The following is a 13,524-nucleotide window of genomic DNA, read 5'->3' on the forward strand; positions in this document are numbered from 1 at the left end:
AGGTGGCGAGGAGAGAGAGAGGAGAGGAGGTGGCGGGGGAGAGAGAGGAGAGGAGGTGGCGGGGAGAGAGAGAGGAGAGGAGGTGGCGGGGAGAGAGAGAGGAGAGGAGGTGGCGGGGAGAGAGAGGAGAGGAGGTGGCGGGGGAGAGAGGAGAGGAGGTGGCGGGGAGAGAGGAGAGGAGGTGGCGGGGAGAGAGAGGAGAGAGGAGGCGGGGAGAGAGAGGAGAGAGGAGAGGGGGGGAGAGAGAGGAGGTGGCGGGGAGAGAGAGGGGGCGGCGGGGGAGAGAGAGGAGGCGGCGGGGGAGAGAGAGAAGGCGGCGGGGGGAGAGAGAGAAGGCGGCGGGGGAGAGAGAGAAGGCGGCGGGGGGAGAGAGGAGGCGGCGGGGGAGAGAGAGGAGGCGGCGGGGGGAGAGAGAGGAGGCGGCGGGGGGAGAGAGAGGAGGCGGCGGGGGGAGAGAGAGAAGGCGGCGGGGGGAGAGAGAGGAGGCGGCGGGGGGAGAGAGGAGGCGGGCGGGGGGAGAGAGAGGAGGGGGGGGGAGAGAGAGGAGGCGGCGGGGGGAGAGAGAGGAGGCGGCGGGGGAGAGAGAGGAGGCGGCGGGGGGAGAGAGAGAGGAGGCGGGGGGGAGAGAGGGGGGCGGGGGGAGAGAGGGGGCGGGGGGGAGAGAGAGGAGGTGGCGGGGGAGAGAGGAGGTGGCGGGGGGGAGAGAGGAGGTGGCGGGGGAGAGAGAGGAGGTGGCGGGGGGGAGAGAGGAGGTGGCGGGGGGAGAGAGAGGAGGTGGCGGGGAGAGAGAGGAGAGGAGGTGGCGGGGAGAGAGATTAGAGGAGGTGGCGGGGAGAGATTAGAGGAGGTGGCGGGGAGAGGAGGTGGCGGGGAGAGAGAGGAGAGGAGGTGGCGGGGAGAGATTAGAGGAGGTGGCGGGGAGAGATTAGAGGAGGTGGCGGGGAGAGATTAGAGGAGGTGGCGGGGAGAGGAGGTGGCGGGGAGAGAGAGGAGAGGAGGTGGCGGGGAGAGAGATTAGAGGAGGTGGCGGGGAGAGATTAGAGGAGGTGGCGGGGAGAGGAGGTGGCGGGGAGAGAGAGGAGAGGAGGTGGCGGGGAGAGATTAGAGGAGGTGGCGGGGAGAGAGAGGAGAGGAGGTGGCGGGGAAAGAGAGGAGAGGAGGTGGCAGGGGAGAGAGAGGAGAGGTGGCGGGGAAAGAGATGGCAGTTGTTCATGACGTCAGATTCAGGAGGTGAGAGGGGAAAAGGCCTGAATAGTGCTAACATGTTCTATAATAACACAGCATCTCACACAGAGAATCTCATTCCACATTGCTGCCTCTCACTGGGGAGACCATGTGGCAAAATGGGATGTTTCATTTCTTATTTTCTGTGCATATCGTTGACGTGATCTTCTGCTTGCTCGTTGGGAGCGAGGCCAGGTTACTGTAAAATCGCTGCTGATGTAAATAGGGTTTTATAAATGAATATGATTGATTGATTACTTGATTGATGTCTGAACTGATTGATGTCTGTAGTTTACCTTCTCCTCTTGGATCCTGTCCTCGATCTGTTTGGAAGCAGCTTCGTGGGCTCTGAAGAGAGAGACGGTGCTGGTAGACTCGGGGTCCAAGATGTTGCCATCTTTATCTCTCACCACGAGGTCTAGATCCAGGTACCTGATATACAAGGAGAGGAGAGGAGAGGAGAGATATTTCCCTCAGATTACACAGACCTACAAAGCATTTGAAAACAAACCCAATTTTGATGAACTCCCATATCTACTGGGTGAAATACCACAGTGTGTCATCACAGCAGCAAGATTTATGACCTGTTGCCACAAGAAAAGGGAAACCAGTGAAGAACAAACATCACCATATTTATGTTTATTTATTTTCCCTTTTGTACCTTAACTATTTGCACATCGTTACAGTGGGGAGAACAAGTATTTGATACACTGCTGATTTTGCAGGTTTTCCTACTTACAAAGCATGTAGAGATCTGTAATTTTTATCATATGTACACTTCAACTGTGAGAGACGGAATCTAAAACAAAAATCCAGAAAATCACATTGTATGATATTTAAGTAATTAATTTGCATTTTATTGCATGACATAAGTATTTGATACATCAGAAAAGCAGAACTTAATATTTGGTACAGAAACCTTTGTTTGCAATTACAGAGATCATACGTTTCCTGTAGTTCTTGACCAGGTTTGCACACACTGCAGCAGGGATTTTGGCCCACTCCTCCATACAGACCTTCTCCAGATCCTTCAGGTTTCGGGGCTGTCGCTGGGCCATACGGACTTTCAGCTCCCTCCAAAGATGTTCTATTGGGTTCAGGTCTGGAGACTGGCTAGGCCACTCCAGGACCTTGAGATGCTTCTTACGGAGCCACTCCTTAGTTGCCCTGGCTGTGTCTTTCAGGTCATTGTCATGAGTGAAGACCCAGCCACGACCCAACTTCAATGCTCTTACTGAGGGAAGGAGGTTGTTGGCCAAGATCTCACGATACATGACCCCATCCATTCTCCCCTCAATACAGTGCAGTTGTCCTGTCCCCTTTGCAGAAAAGCATCCCCAAAGAATGATGTTTCCACCTCCATGCTTCACAGGTGGGATGGTGTTCTTGGGGTTGTACTCATCCTTCTTCTTCCTCCAAACACGGCTAGTGGAGTTTAGACCAAAAAGCTCTATTTTTGTCTCATCAGACCACATGATCTTCTCCCATTCCTCCTCTGGATCATCCAGATGGTCATTGGCAAACTTCAGACGGGCCTGGACATGCGCTGACTTGAGCAGGGGGACCTTGCGTGAGCTGCAGGATTTTAATCCATGACGGCGTAGTGTGTTACTATTGGTTTTCTTTGAGACTGTGGTCCCAGCTCTCTTCAGGTCACTGACCAGGTCCTGCCGTGTAGTCCTGGGCTGATCCCTCACCTTCCTCATGATCATTGATACCCCACGAGGTGAGATCTTGCATGGAGCCCCAGACCGTCATCTTGAACTTCTTCCATTTTCTAATAATTGCGCCAACAGTTGTTGTCTTCTCACCAAGCTGCTTGCCTATTGTCCTGTTGCCCATCCCAGCCTTGTGCAGGTCTACAATTTTATCCCTGATGTCCTTACACAGCTCTCTGGTCTTGGCCATTGTGGAGAGGTTGGAGTCTGTTTGATTGAGTGTGTGGACAGGTGTCTTTTATACAGGTCATGAGTTCAAACAGGTGCAGTTAATACAGGTAGTGAGTGGAGAACAGGAGGGATTCTTAAATTAAAACTAACAGGTCTGTGAGAGCCAGAATTCTTACTGGTTGGTAGGTGATCAAATACTCATGTCATGCAATAAAATGCCAATTAATTACTTAAAAATCATACAATGTGATTTTCTGGATTTTTGTTTTAGATTCCGACCTCTCAATGTTGAAGTGTGAAAAAATACAGACCTCTACATGCTTTGTAAGTAGGAAAATCTGCAAAATCTGCAGTGTATCAAATACTTGTTCTCGCCACTATTTTCATAATATGACATTTGGAGTGGGAGGGAGGAGAGACAGAGAAATGGAGAGGGAACAAGAGAAGAAGAAAGGAGAGAAAAGAGAAAGGCAGAGAGAGAGCGAAGGAAAAAGGAGAGGCAGAGAGAGAGAAAGAGCATGAGGCAGAGAGAGAGGGAGAGAGAAAAGGAGGCAGAGAGTGAGCGAGAGCAAGAGAAGGAGAGAGCGAGAGAAGGAGAGAGCGAGAGAAGGAGAGCGAGAGAAGGAGAGAGCGAGAGAAGGAGAGCGAGAGAAGGAGAGAGCGAGAGAAGGAGAGCGAGAGAAGGAGAGCGAGAGAAGGAGAGAGCGAGAGCGAGAGAAGGAGAGAGCGAGAGAAGGAGAGCGAGAGAAGGAGAGAGCGAGAGAAGGAGAGAGCGAGAGAAGGAGAGAGCGAGAGAAGGAGAGAGCGAGAGAAGGAGAGAGCGAGAGAAGGAGAGCGAGAGCGAGAGGAAAAGAGCGAGAGAAGGAGAGAAGGAGAGCGAGAGAAGGAGAGAAGGAGAGCGAGAGAGGAGAAGCAGAGTGAGAGAGAGAGAGAGAGAGAAAGGAGAGTTAGAGAGCAGACAGCCTACATCACATTGCTACTGCCTGGGCCTTCTGCCTTCCTATAACACACACCCTTCACACAGAGAGATAAGAAGGTTGGCAGAGTAGGAGGAAAGAGGTAGGGAGGGAGAGCGAGAGAGAAAGGAGAGTTAGAGAGCAGACAGCCTACATCACATTGCTACTGCCTGGGCCTTCTGCCTTCTCATAACACACACCCTTCACACAGAGAGATACGAAGGTTGGCAGAGTAGGAGGAAAGAGGTAGGGAGGGAGAGAGAGAGAGAAAGGAGAGTTAGAGAGCAGACAGCCTACATCACATTGCTACTGCCTGGGCCTTCTGCCTTCTCATAACACACACCCTTCACACAGAGAGATACGAAGGTTGACAGAGTAGGAGGAAAGAGGTAGGGAGGGAGAGCGAGAGAGAAAGGAGAGTTAGAGAGCAGACAGCCTACATCACATTGCTACTGCCTGGGCCTTCTGCCTTCTCATAACACACACCCTTCACACAGAGAGATAAGAAGGTTGGCAGAGTAGGAGGAAAGAGGTAGGGAGGGAGAGCGAGAGAGACCGAGAATCAGAGACAGATCGAGCAGAGAGCACAATAGACGGAGAGAGAGTCAGACGGAGAGAGAGTCAGACGGAGAGAGAGTGAGACGGAGAGAGAGACGGAGAGAGAGAGACGGAGAGAGAGGAGGTGGTTTACACAGCAGTGAAGTGAACAGGGCTCATCTGAAGGACATATCTGACAGACTCTCCTCTCATCTGGTCACCCAGAGGAGCAGGGAGCTGAAGAGCGGAGAGGTGGAGTGTATGAGCCAAACCCCCAGGCAGAGACAGCGGAGGAGACTGAAGAGCAGGGAGGTGGAGTATATGAGCCAAACCCCCAGGCAGAGACAACAGGGGAGACTGAAGAGCAGGGAGGTGGAGTATATGAGCCAAACCCCCAGGCAGAGACAACAGGGGAGACTGAAGAGCAGGGAGGTAGAGTATATGAGCCAAACCCCCAGGTAGAGACAACAGGGGAGACTGAAGAGCAGGGAGGTGGAGTATATGAGCCAAACCCCCAGGCAGAGACAACAGGGGAGACTGAAGAGCAGGGAGGTAGAGTATATGAGCCAAACCCCCAGGCAGAGACAACAGGGGAGACTGAAGAGCAGGGAGGTAGAGTATATGAGCCAAACCCCCAGGTAGAGACAGACAGGGGAGACTGAAGAGCAGGGAGGTGGAGTATATGAGCCAAACCCCCAGGTAGAGACAGCAGGGGAGACTGAAGAGCAGGGAGGTAGAGTATATGAGCCAAACCCCCAGGTAGAGACAGCAGGGGAGACTGAAGAGCAGGGAGGTAGAGTATATGAGCCAAACCCCCAGGCAGAGACAGCAGGGGAGACTGAAGAGCAGGGAGGTAGAGTATATGAGCCAAACCCCCAGGTAGAGACAACAGGGGAGACTGAAGAGCAGGGAGGTAGAGTATATGAGCCAAACCCCCAGGTAGAGACAACAGGGGAGACTGAAGAGCAGGGAGGTAGAGTATATGAGCCAAACCCCCAGGCAGAGACAGACAGAAAAATAAGAGGACCTTTCAAATTCCTAACAGTGAGTGTTAGATACTGGGCTTCCTCCTGCTCTTCTTTTTAGAGATCTGTTTTTCAGCTCCTCCTCCCCCATCTCCAGAGCTCTGTTTTTCAGCTCCTCCTCCATCTCCTGAGCACTGTTTTTCAGCTCCTCCATCTCTATTGCGGTTTTTCAGCTCCTCCTCCACCTCTAAAGCTGTTTTTCAGCTCCTCCTCCATCTCCTGAGCACTGTTTTTCAGCTCCTCCATCTCTATTGCAGTTTTTCAGCTCCTCCATCTCTATTGCAGTTTTTCAGCTCCTCCTCCACCTCTAAAGCTGTTTTTCAGCTCCTCCTCCACCTCTAAAGCTGTTTTTCAGCTCCTCTTCCATCTGTCGAGCTCTGTTTTTCAGCTCCTCCTCCCCCATCTCTCGAGCTCTGTTTTTAGCTCTTCCTCCTCCGTCTCCTGAGCTCTGTTTTTCAGCTCCTCAATCTCTAGAGCTCTCTTTTCAGCTCCTCAATCTCTAGTGCTCTGTTTTTCAGCTCCTCCATCTTAAAGCTCTGTTTTTCAGCTCCTCCTCCCCCATCTCTAGAGCTCTGTTTTTCAGCTCATCAATCTCTAGAGCTCTGTTTCTCAGCTCCTCCTCCATCTCTAGAGCTCTGTTTTTCAGCTCCTCCTCCATCTCTAGAGCTCTGTTTTTCAGCTCCTCCTCCATCTCTAGAGCTCTGTTTTTCAGCTCCTCCTCCATCTCTAGAGCTCTGTTTTTCAGCTCCTCCTCCATCTCTAGAGCTCTGTTTTTCAGCTCCTCCTCCATCTCTAGAGCTCTGTTTTTCAGCTCCTCCTCCATCTCTAGAGCTCTGTTTTTCAGCTCCTCCTCCAGAGCTCTGTTTTTCAGCTCCTCCTCCAGAGCTCTGTTTTTCAGCTCCTCCTCCATCTCTAGAGCTCTGTTTTTCAGCTCCTCCTCCATCTCTAGAGCTCTGTTTTTCAGCTCCTCCTCCATCTCTAGAGCTCTGTTTTTCAGCTCCTCCTCCATCTCTAGAGCTCTGTTTTTCAGCTCCTCCTCCATCTCTAGAGCTCTGTTTTTCAGCTCCTCCTCCATCTCTAGAGCTCTGTTTTTCAGCTCCTCCTCCATCTCTAGAGCTCTGTTTTTCAGCTCCTCCTCCATCTCTAGAGCTCTGTTTTTCAGCTCCTCCATCTCTAGAGCTCTGTTTTTCAGCTCCTCCATCTCTAGAGCTCTGTTTTTCAGCTCCTCCATCTCTAGAGCTCTGTTTTTCAGCTCCTCCTCCATCTCTAGAGCTCTGTTTTTCAGCTCCTCCTCCATCTCTAGAGCTCTGTTTTTCAGCTCCTCCATCTCTAGAGCTCTGTTTTTCAGCCGCCACAGAATCCCACTCAGGGGTGAACGGTGCTGGAAGCTAATCTATGTGTTCCACTCTGCTCCCCTGCCAAAGACATTTCTCCACCTCGCAGTGTTGGAATTGTCATCACACCAGGGGAAGCCCAGCTCACCTCTTCCATTTCCAGCTCATTGTCTGGACCACAACAGACCCCTGCAGGACCGGCAATAGGCACCACAGTGTGTGATGGACAGCAGTAGTAACTAAACCCCTATGATTTAGGCTCGACTTACCTGATTTTTAAAAAAGGGGGTTAAAGGCCCAGCGCAGTCAAAAATGTGACTTTCCTGTATTTTCTTATATATTTTCACACTATGGAGGATGGAACAATGCTGGGGAAATGATAAGCCCTTTTACTGTCAGAGCTGTTTGGATATAGACCACCTGACATGTCAGCCTGTTGTGGTGGGATGGAGGTGTGGCCTGCCTGGTGACGTCACTGACTAGTTAACTGACCCATAAGGAAGACTGTTGTGGTGGGATGGAGGTGTGGCCTGCCTGGTGACATCACTGACTAGTTAACTGACCCATAAGGAAGACTGTTCCAAACCTCTCTGCCAATAACAGCTAGTTTTCCCCTCCCCCACTCAGACCAGTACGTGACAGTCCTAGTAAAATTACTGCTTGAAAAATTGCTCTTTGATAAGGTACTTGAGAGAGAGACCGAGAGAGAGAGAAGGAGAGAGAGAGAAGGAGAGCGTTGGAGAGAGAGACAGAGATGGAGGGAGAGCAAGCGAGACAGATGGAGAGAGAGAAATGGAGGTAGAGAGAGATGGAATGAGAGAGAGAGAGACAGATGGAGGGAGAGCGAGAGAGAGAGATGGAGGGAGAGAGAAATGGAGGTAGAGAGAGAGAGAGAGATGGAGGGAGAGAGAGAGGGATGGAGGGAGAGAGAAATGGAGGTAGGGAGAGATGGAGGTAGAGAGAGATGGAGGGAGAGAGAGAGAGGGATGGAGGGAGAGAGAAATGGAGGTAGGGAGAGATGGAGGTAGAGCGAGATGGAGGGAGAGAGAGAGTGAGTCAGGGAGAGAGTGAGTCAGGGAGAGAGAGAGACACAGCAGTTCCTTACTTGTTCCCGTAGTCGATCTTAGAGGTGACTCTCTGTTTAAGCTCAGTCAGCTCGTCTTGTGGGAGCGTCCCTGACAGGATCTGAGATCGCCACTCGATCAGGTCATAGATCATGTCCCTGACAGAGTTAAACATCTCACGCCTGTCCCCCTGTAACACCAGCACACAAACAAACAATCATACACACCTCATGAACAATCTGACCCAACACTCAATAACAGAGACGATAAGGTAGGAACTTCTGTTTACGATATACCATCCAACATTCTACAAGGCACATCTGGGTGGTTGCAGGTTCATGGGTACGATGAGATTACTACAGACGAGAGAGAAACCCACACACTGCTCATGGAGACGAGAGAGAAACCCACACACTGCTCATGGAGAGAGACGAGAGAGACGAGAGAGAAACCCACACACTGCTCATGGAGAGAGACGAGAGAGAAACCCACACACTGCTCATGGAGACGAGAGAGAAACCCACACACTGCTCATGGAGACGAGAGAGAAACCCACACACTGCTCATGAAGACGAGAGAGAAACCCACACACTGCTCATGGGGACAAGAGAGAAACCCACACACTGCTCATGGGGACAAGAGAGAAACCCACACACTGCTCATGGGGACAAGAGAGAAACCCACACACTGCTCATGGGGACGAGAGAAACCCACACACTGCTCATGGAGACAATGAGGTAACTTCAGAAGAGAGAGATTAGGTGTGTAGATACAGCGTGTAGCTACGTGACTCACTCCACTCACCACGTAGAGGTCTCTCCAAATGGAAGCCCACTCCCGCAGGGTGGTGGTAACCTCCTGGACCAGAGGCAGCTCGTTGGGAATCACCGTCTCCTTGTGCCTGAAGATACAGACAGATGGTCAGTGGGTGGATCAGACCTGACAAAGGCTGTCGCCCCAAAACGCTGTTTCCTCTGGCCCTCCGCTGCTGATTAAAATATATTGCACCGCAAAGCATCATGGGGTGGTTTATAATTTGATCCTGTAGAGGCCTTCTGAACGAAGCACCTAAAATAATGTGTGTTACCTGTTGAGTCGAGCCAATTCATCATTCTAATTGCAAATGATAACAACAGTCAGGGATGGGTTACACATGACAACAACAACAGTCAGGGATGGGTTACACATGACAACAACAACAGTCAGGGATGGGTTACACATGACAACAACAGTCAGGGATGGGTTACACATGACAACAACAACAGTCAGGGATGGGTTAAACATGACAACAACAGTCAGGGATGGGTTACACATGACAACAACAGTCAGGGATGGGTGACACATGACAACAACAGTCAGGGATGGGTTACACATGACAACAACAACAGTCAGGGATGGGTTACACATGACAACAACAGTCAGGGATGGGTTACACATGACAACAACAGTCAGGGATGGGTGACACATGACAACAACAACCAGGGATGGGTTACACATGACAACAACAACAGTCAGGGATGGGTTACACATGACAACAACAACAGTCAGGGATGGGTTACACATGACAACAACAGTCAGGGATGGGTTACACATGATAACAACAGTCAGGGATGGGTTACACATGACAACAACAGTCAGGGATGGGTTACACATGACAACAACAACAGTCAGGGATGGGTTACACATGACAACAACAGTCAGGGATGGGTGACACATGACAACAACAGTCAGGGATGGGTTACACATGACAACAACAACAGTCAGGGACGGGTTACACATGACAACAACAGTCAGGGATGGGTTACACATGACAACAACAGTCAGGGATGGGTTACACATGACAACAACAACAGTCAGGGACGGGTTACACATGACAACAACAGTCAGGGATGGGTTACACATGACAACAACAACAGTCAGGGATGGGTTACACATGACAACAACAGTCAGGGATGGGTTACACATGACAACAACAGTCAGGGATGGGTTACACATGACAACAACAACAGTCAGGGATGGGTTACACATGATAACAACAGTCAGGGATGGGTTACACATGACAACAACAGTCAGGGATGGGTGACACATGACAACAACAGTCAGGGATGGGTTACACATGACAACAACAACAGTCAGGGATGGGTGACACATGACAACAACAGTCAGGGATGGGTTACACATGACAACAACAACAGTCAGGGATGGGTTACACATGACAACAACAACAGTCAGGGATGGGTTACACATGACAACAACAACAGTCAGGGATGGATTACACATGACAACAACAACAGTCAGGGATGGGTGACACATGACAACAACAACAGTCAGGGATGGGTGACACATGACAACAACAGTAGTCAGGGATGGGTGACACATGACAACAACAGTCAGGGATGGATTACACATGACAACAACAACAGTCAGGGATGGGTTACACATGACAACAACAGTCAGGGATGGGTTACACATGACAACAACAACAGTCAGGGATGGGTTACACATGACAACAACAGTCAGGGATGGGTTACACATGACAACAACAGCCGTCAGGGATGGGTTACACATGACAACAACAACAGTCAGGGATGGGTTACACATGACAACAACAGCCGTCAGGGATGGGTTACACATGACAACAACAGCCGTCAGGGATGGGTTACACATGACAACAACAACAGTCAGGGATGGGTTACACATGACAACAACAGTCAGGGATGGGTTACACATGACAACAACAGCCGTCAGGGATGGGTTACACATGACAACAACAACAGTCAGGGATGGGTTACACATGACAACAACAGCCGTCAGGGATGGGTTACACATGACAACAACAGCCGTCAGGGATGGGTTACACATGACAACAACAGCCGTCAGGGATGGGTTACACATGACAACAACAGCCGTCAGGGATGGGTTACACATGACAACAACAGTCAGGGATGGGTTACACATGACAACAACAGCCGTCAGGGATGGGTTACACATGACAACAACAGTCAGGGATGGGTAACACATGACAACAACAACAGTCAGGGATGGGTTACACATGACAACAACAGTCAGGGATGGGTTACACATGACAACAACAGCCGTCAGGGATGGGTTACACATGACAACAACAACAGTCAGGGATGGGTTACACATGACAACAACAGCCGTCAGGGATGGGTTACACATGACAACAACAGCCGTCAGGGATGGGTTACACATGACAACAACAACAGTCAGGGATGGGTTACACATGACAACAACAACAGTCAGGGATGGGTTACACATGACAACAACAACAGTCAGGGATGGGTTACACATGACAACAACAACAGTCAGGGATGGGTGACACATGACAACAACAACAGTCAGGGATGGGTTACACATGACAACAACAACAGTCAGGGATGGGTTACACATGACAACAACAGTCAGGGATGGGTTACACATGACAACAACAGCCGTCAGGGATGGGTTACACATGACAACAACAACAGTCAGGGATGGGATACACATGACAACAACATCAGTCAGGGATGGGTTACACATGACAACAACAACAGTCAGGGATGGGTTACACATGACAACAACAACAGTCAGGGATGGGTTACACATGACAACAACAACAGTCAGGGATGGGTTACACATGACAACAACAACAGTCAGGGATGGGTTACACATGACAACAACAACAGTCAGGGATGGGTTACACATGACAACAACAACAGTCAGGGATGGGTTACACATGACAACAACAACAGTCAGGGATGGGTTACACATGACAACAACAACCAGGGATGGGTTACACATGACAACAACAACAGTCAGGGATGGGTTACACATGACAACAACAACAGTCAGGGATGGGTTACACATGACAACAACAACAAGCAGGGATGGGTTACACATGACAACAACAGTCAGGGATGGGTTACACATGACAACAACAACAGTCAGGGATGGGTTACACATGACAACAACAACAGTCAGGGATGGGTTACACATGACAACAACAACCAGGGATGGGTTACACATGACAACAACAGCCAGGGATGGGTTACACATGACAACAACAACAGTCAGGGATGGGTTACACATGACAACAACAACAGTCAGGGATGGGTTACACATGACAACAACAACAGTCAGGGATGGGTTACACATGACAACAACAACAGTCAGGGATGGGTTACACATGACAACAACAACAGTCAGGGATGGGTTACACATGACAACAACAACAGTCAGGGATGGATTACACATGACAACAACATCAGTCAGGGATGGATTACACATGACAACAACAACAGTCAGGGATGGGTTACACATGACAACAACAACAGTCAGGGATGGGTTACACATGACAACAACAACAGTCAGGGATGGGTTACACATGACAACAACAACAGTCAGGGATGGGTTACACATGACAACAACAGTCAGGGATGGATTACACATGACAACAACAGTCAGGGATGGGTTACACATGACAACAACAACAGTCATCGATGGGTTACACATGACAACAACAACAGTCAGGGATGGGTTACACATGACAACAACAGTCAGGGATGGGTGACACATGACAACAACAACAGTCAGGGATGGATTACACATGACAACAACAACAGTCAGGGATGGGTGACACATGACAACAACAACAGTCAGGGATGGGTGACACATGACAACAACAACAGTCAGGGATGGGTGACACATGACAACAACAACAGTCAGGGATGGGTTACACATGATAACAGTCAGGGATGGGTGACACATGACAACAACAACAGTCAGGGATGGGTGACACATGACAACAACAACAGTCAGGGATGGGTGACACATGACAACAACAACAGTCAGGGATGGGTGACACATGACAACAACAACAGTCAGGGATGGGTGACACATGACAACAACAACAGTCAGGGATGGGTTACACATGACAACAGCAACAGTCAGGGATGGGTGACACATGACAACAACAACAGTCAGGGATGGATTACACATGACAACAACAACAGTCAGGGATGGGTTACACATGACAACAACAACAGTCAGGGATGGGTTACACATGACAACAACAACAGTCAGGGATGGGTTACACATGACAACAACAACAGTCAGGGATGGGTTACACATGACAACAACAACAGTCAGGGATGGGTTACACATGACAACAACAACAGCCAGGGATGGGTTACACATGACAACAACAACAACAGTCAGGGATGGGTTACACATGACAACACCAACAACAGTCAGGGATGGGTTACACATGACAACACCAACAACCAGGGATGGGTTACACATGACAACAACAGTCAGGGATGGGTTACACATGACAACAACAGCCGTCAGGGATGGGTTACACATGACAACAACATCAGTCAGGGATGGGTTACACATGACAACACCAACAGTCAGGGATGGGTTACACATGACAACAACAACAGTCAGGGATGGGTTACACATGACAACAACATCAGTCAGGGATGGGTTAC

At 50.0% G+C, this 13,524-nt stretch overlaps 1 protein-coding gene across 2 annotated transcripts in view; it reads right to left on the reverse strand.

Moving 5' to 3' along the window:
* The window catches only part of LOC135511554 (dedicator of cytokinesis protein 1-like), a 136,582-nt gene that overhangs the window by 34,064 nt on the left and 88,994 nt on the right, over positions 1–13,524 (reverse strand). For both annotated transcript variants that reach the window (XM_064933038.1, XM_064933039.1), the window contains exons 5-7: positions 8,834–8,930; positions 8,071–8,219; positions 1,521–1,656 (exon numbers count right to left, since the gene is read on the reverse strand). In XM_064933038.1, coding sequence (XP_064789110.1) covers positions 1,521–1,656; positions 8,071–8,219; positions 8,834–8,930 — 382 coding nt within the window. The remainder of the gene's footprint in view (positions 1–1,520; positions 1,657–8,070; positions 8,220–8,833; positions 8,931–13,524) is intronic.

Source organism: Oncorhynchus masou, chromosome 24 (genome assembly GCF_036934945.1).
Source record: "Oncorhynchus masou masou isolate Uvic2021 chromosome 24, UVic_Omas_1.1, whole genome shotgun sequence".
NCBI classification, from domain to species: domain Eukaryota; kingdom Metazoa; phylum Chordata; class Actinopteri; order Salmoniformes; family Salmonidae; genus Oncorhynchus; species Oncorhynchus masou.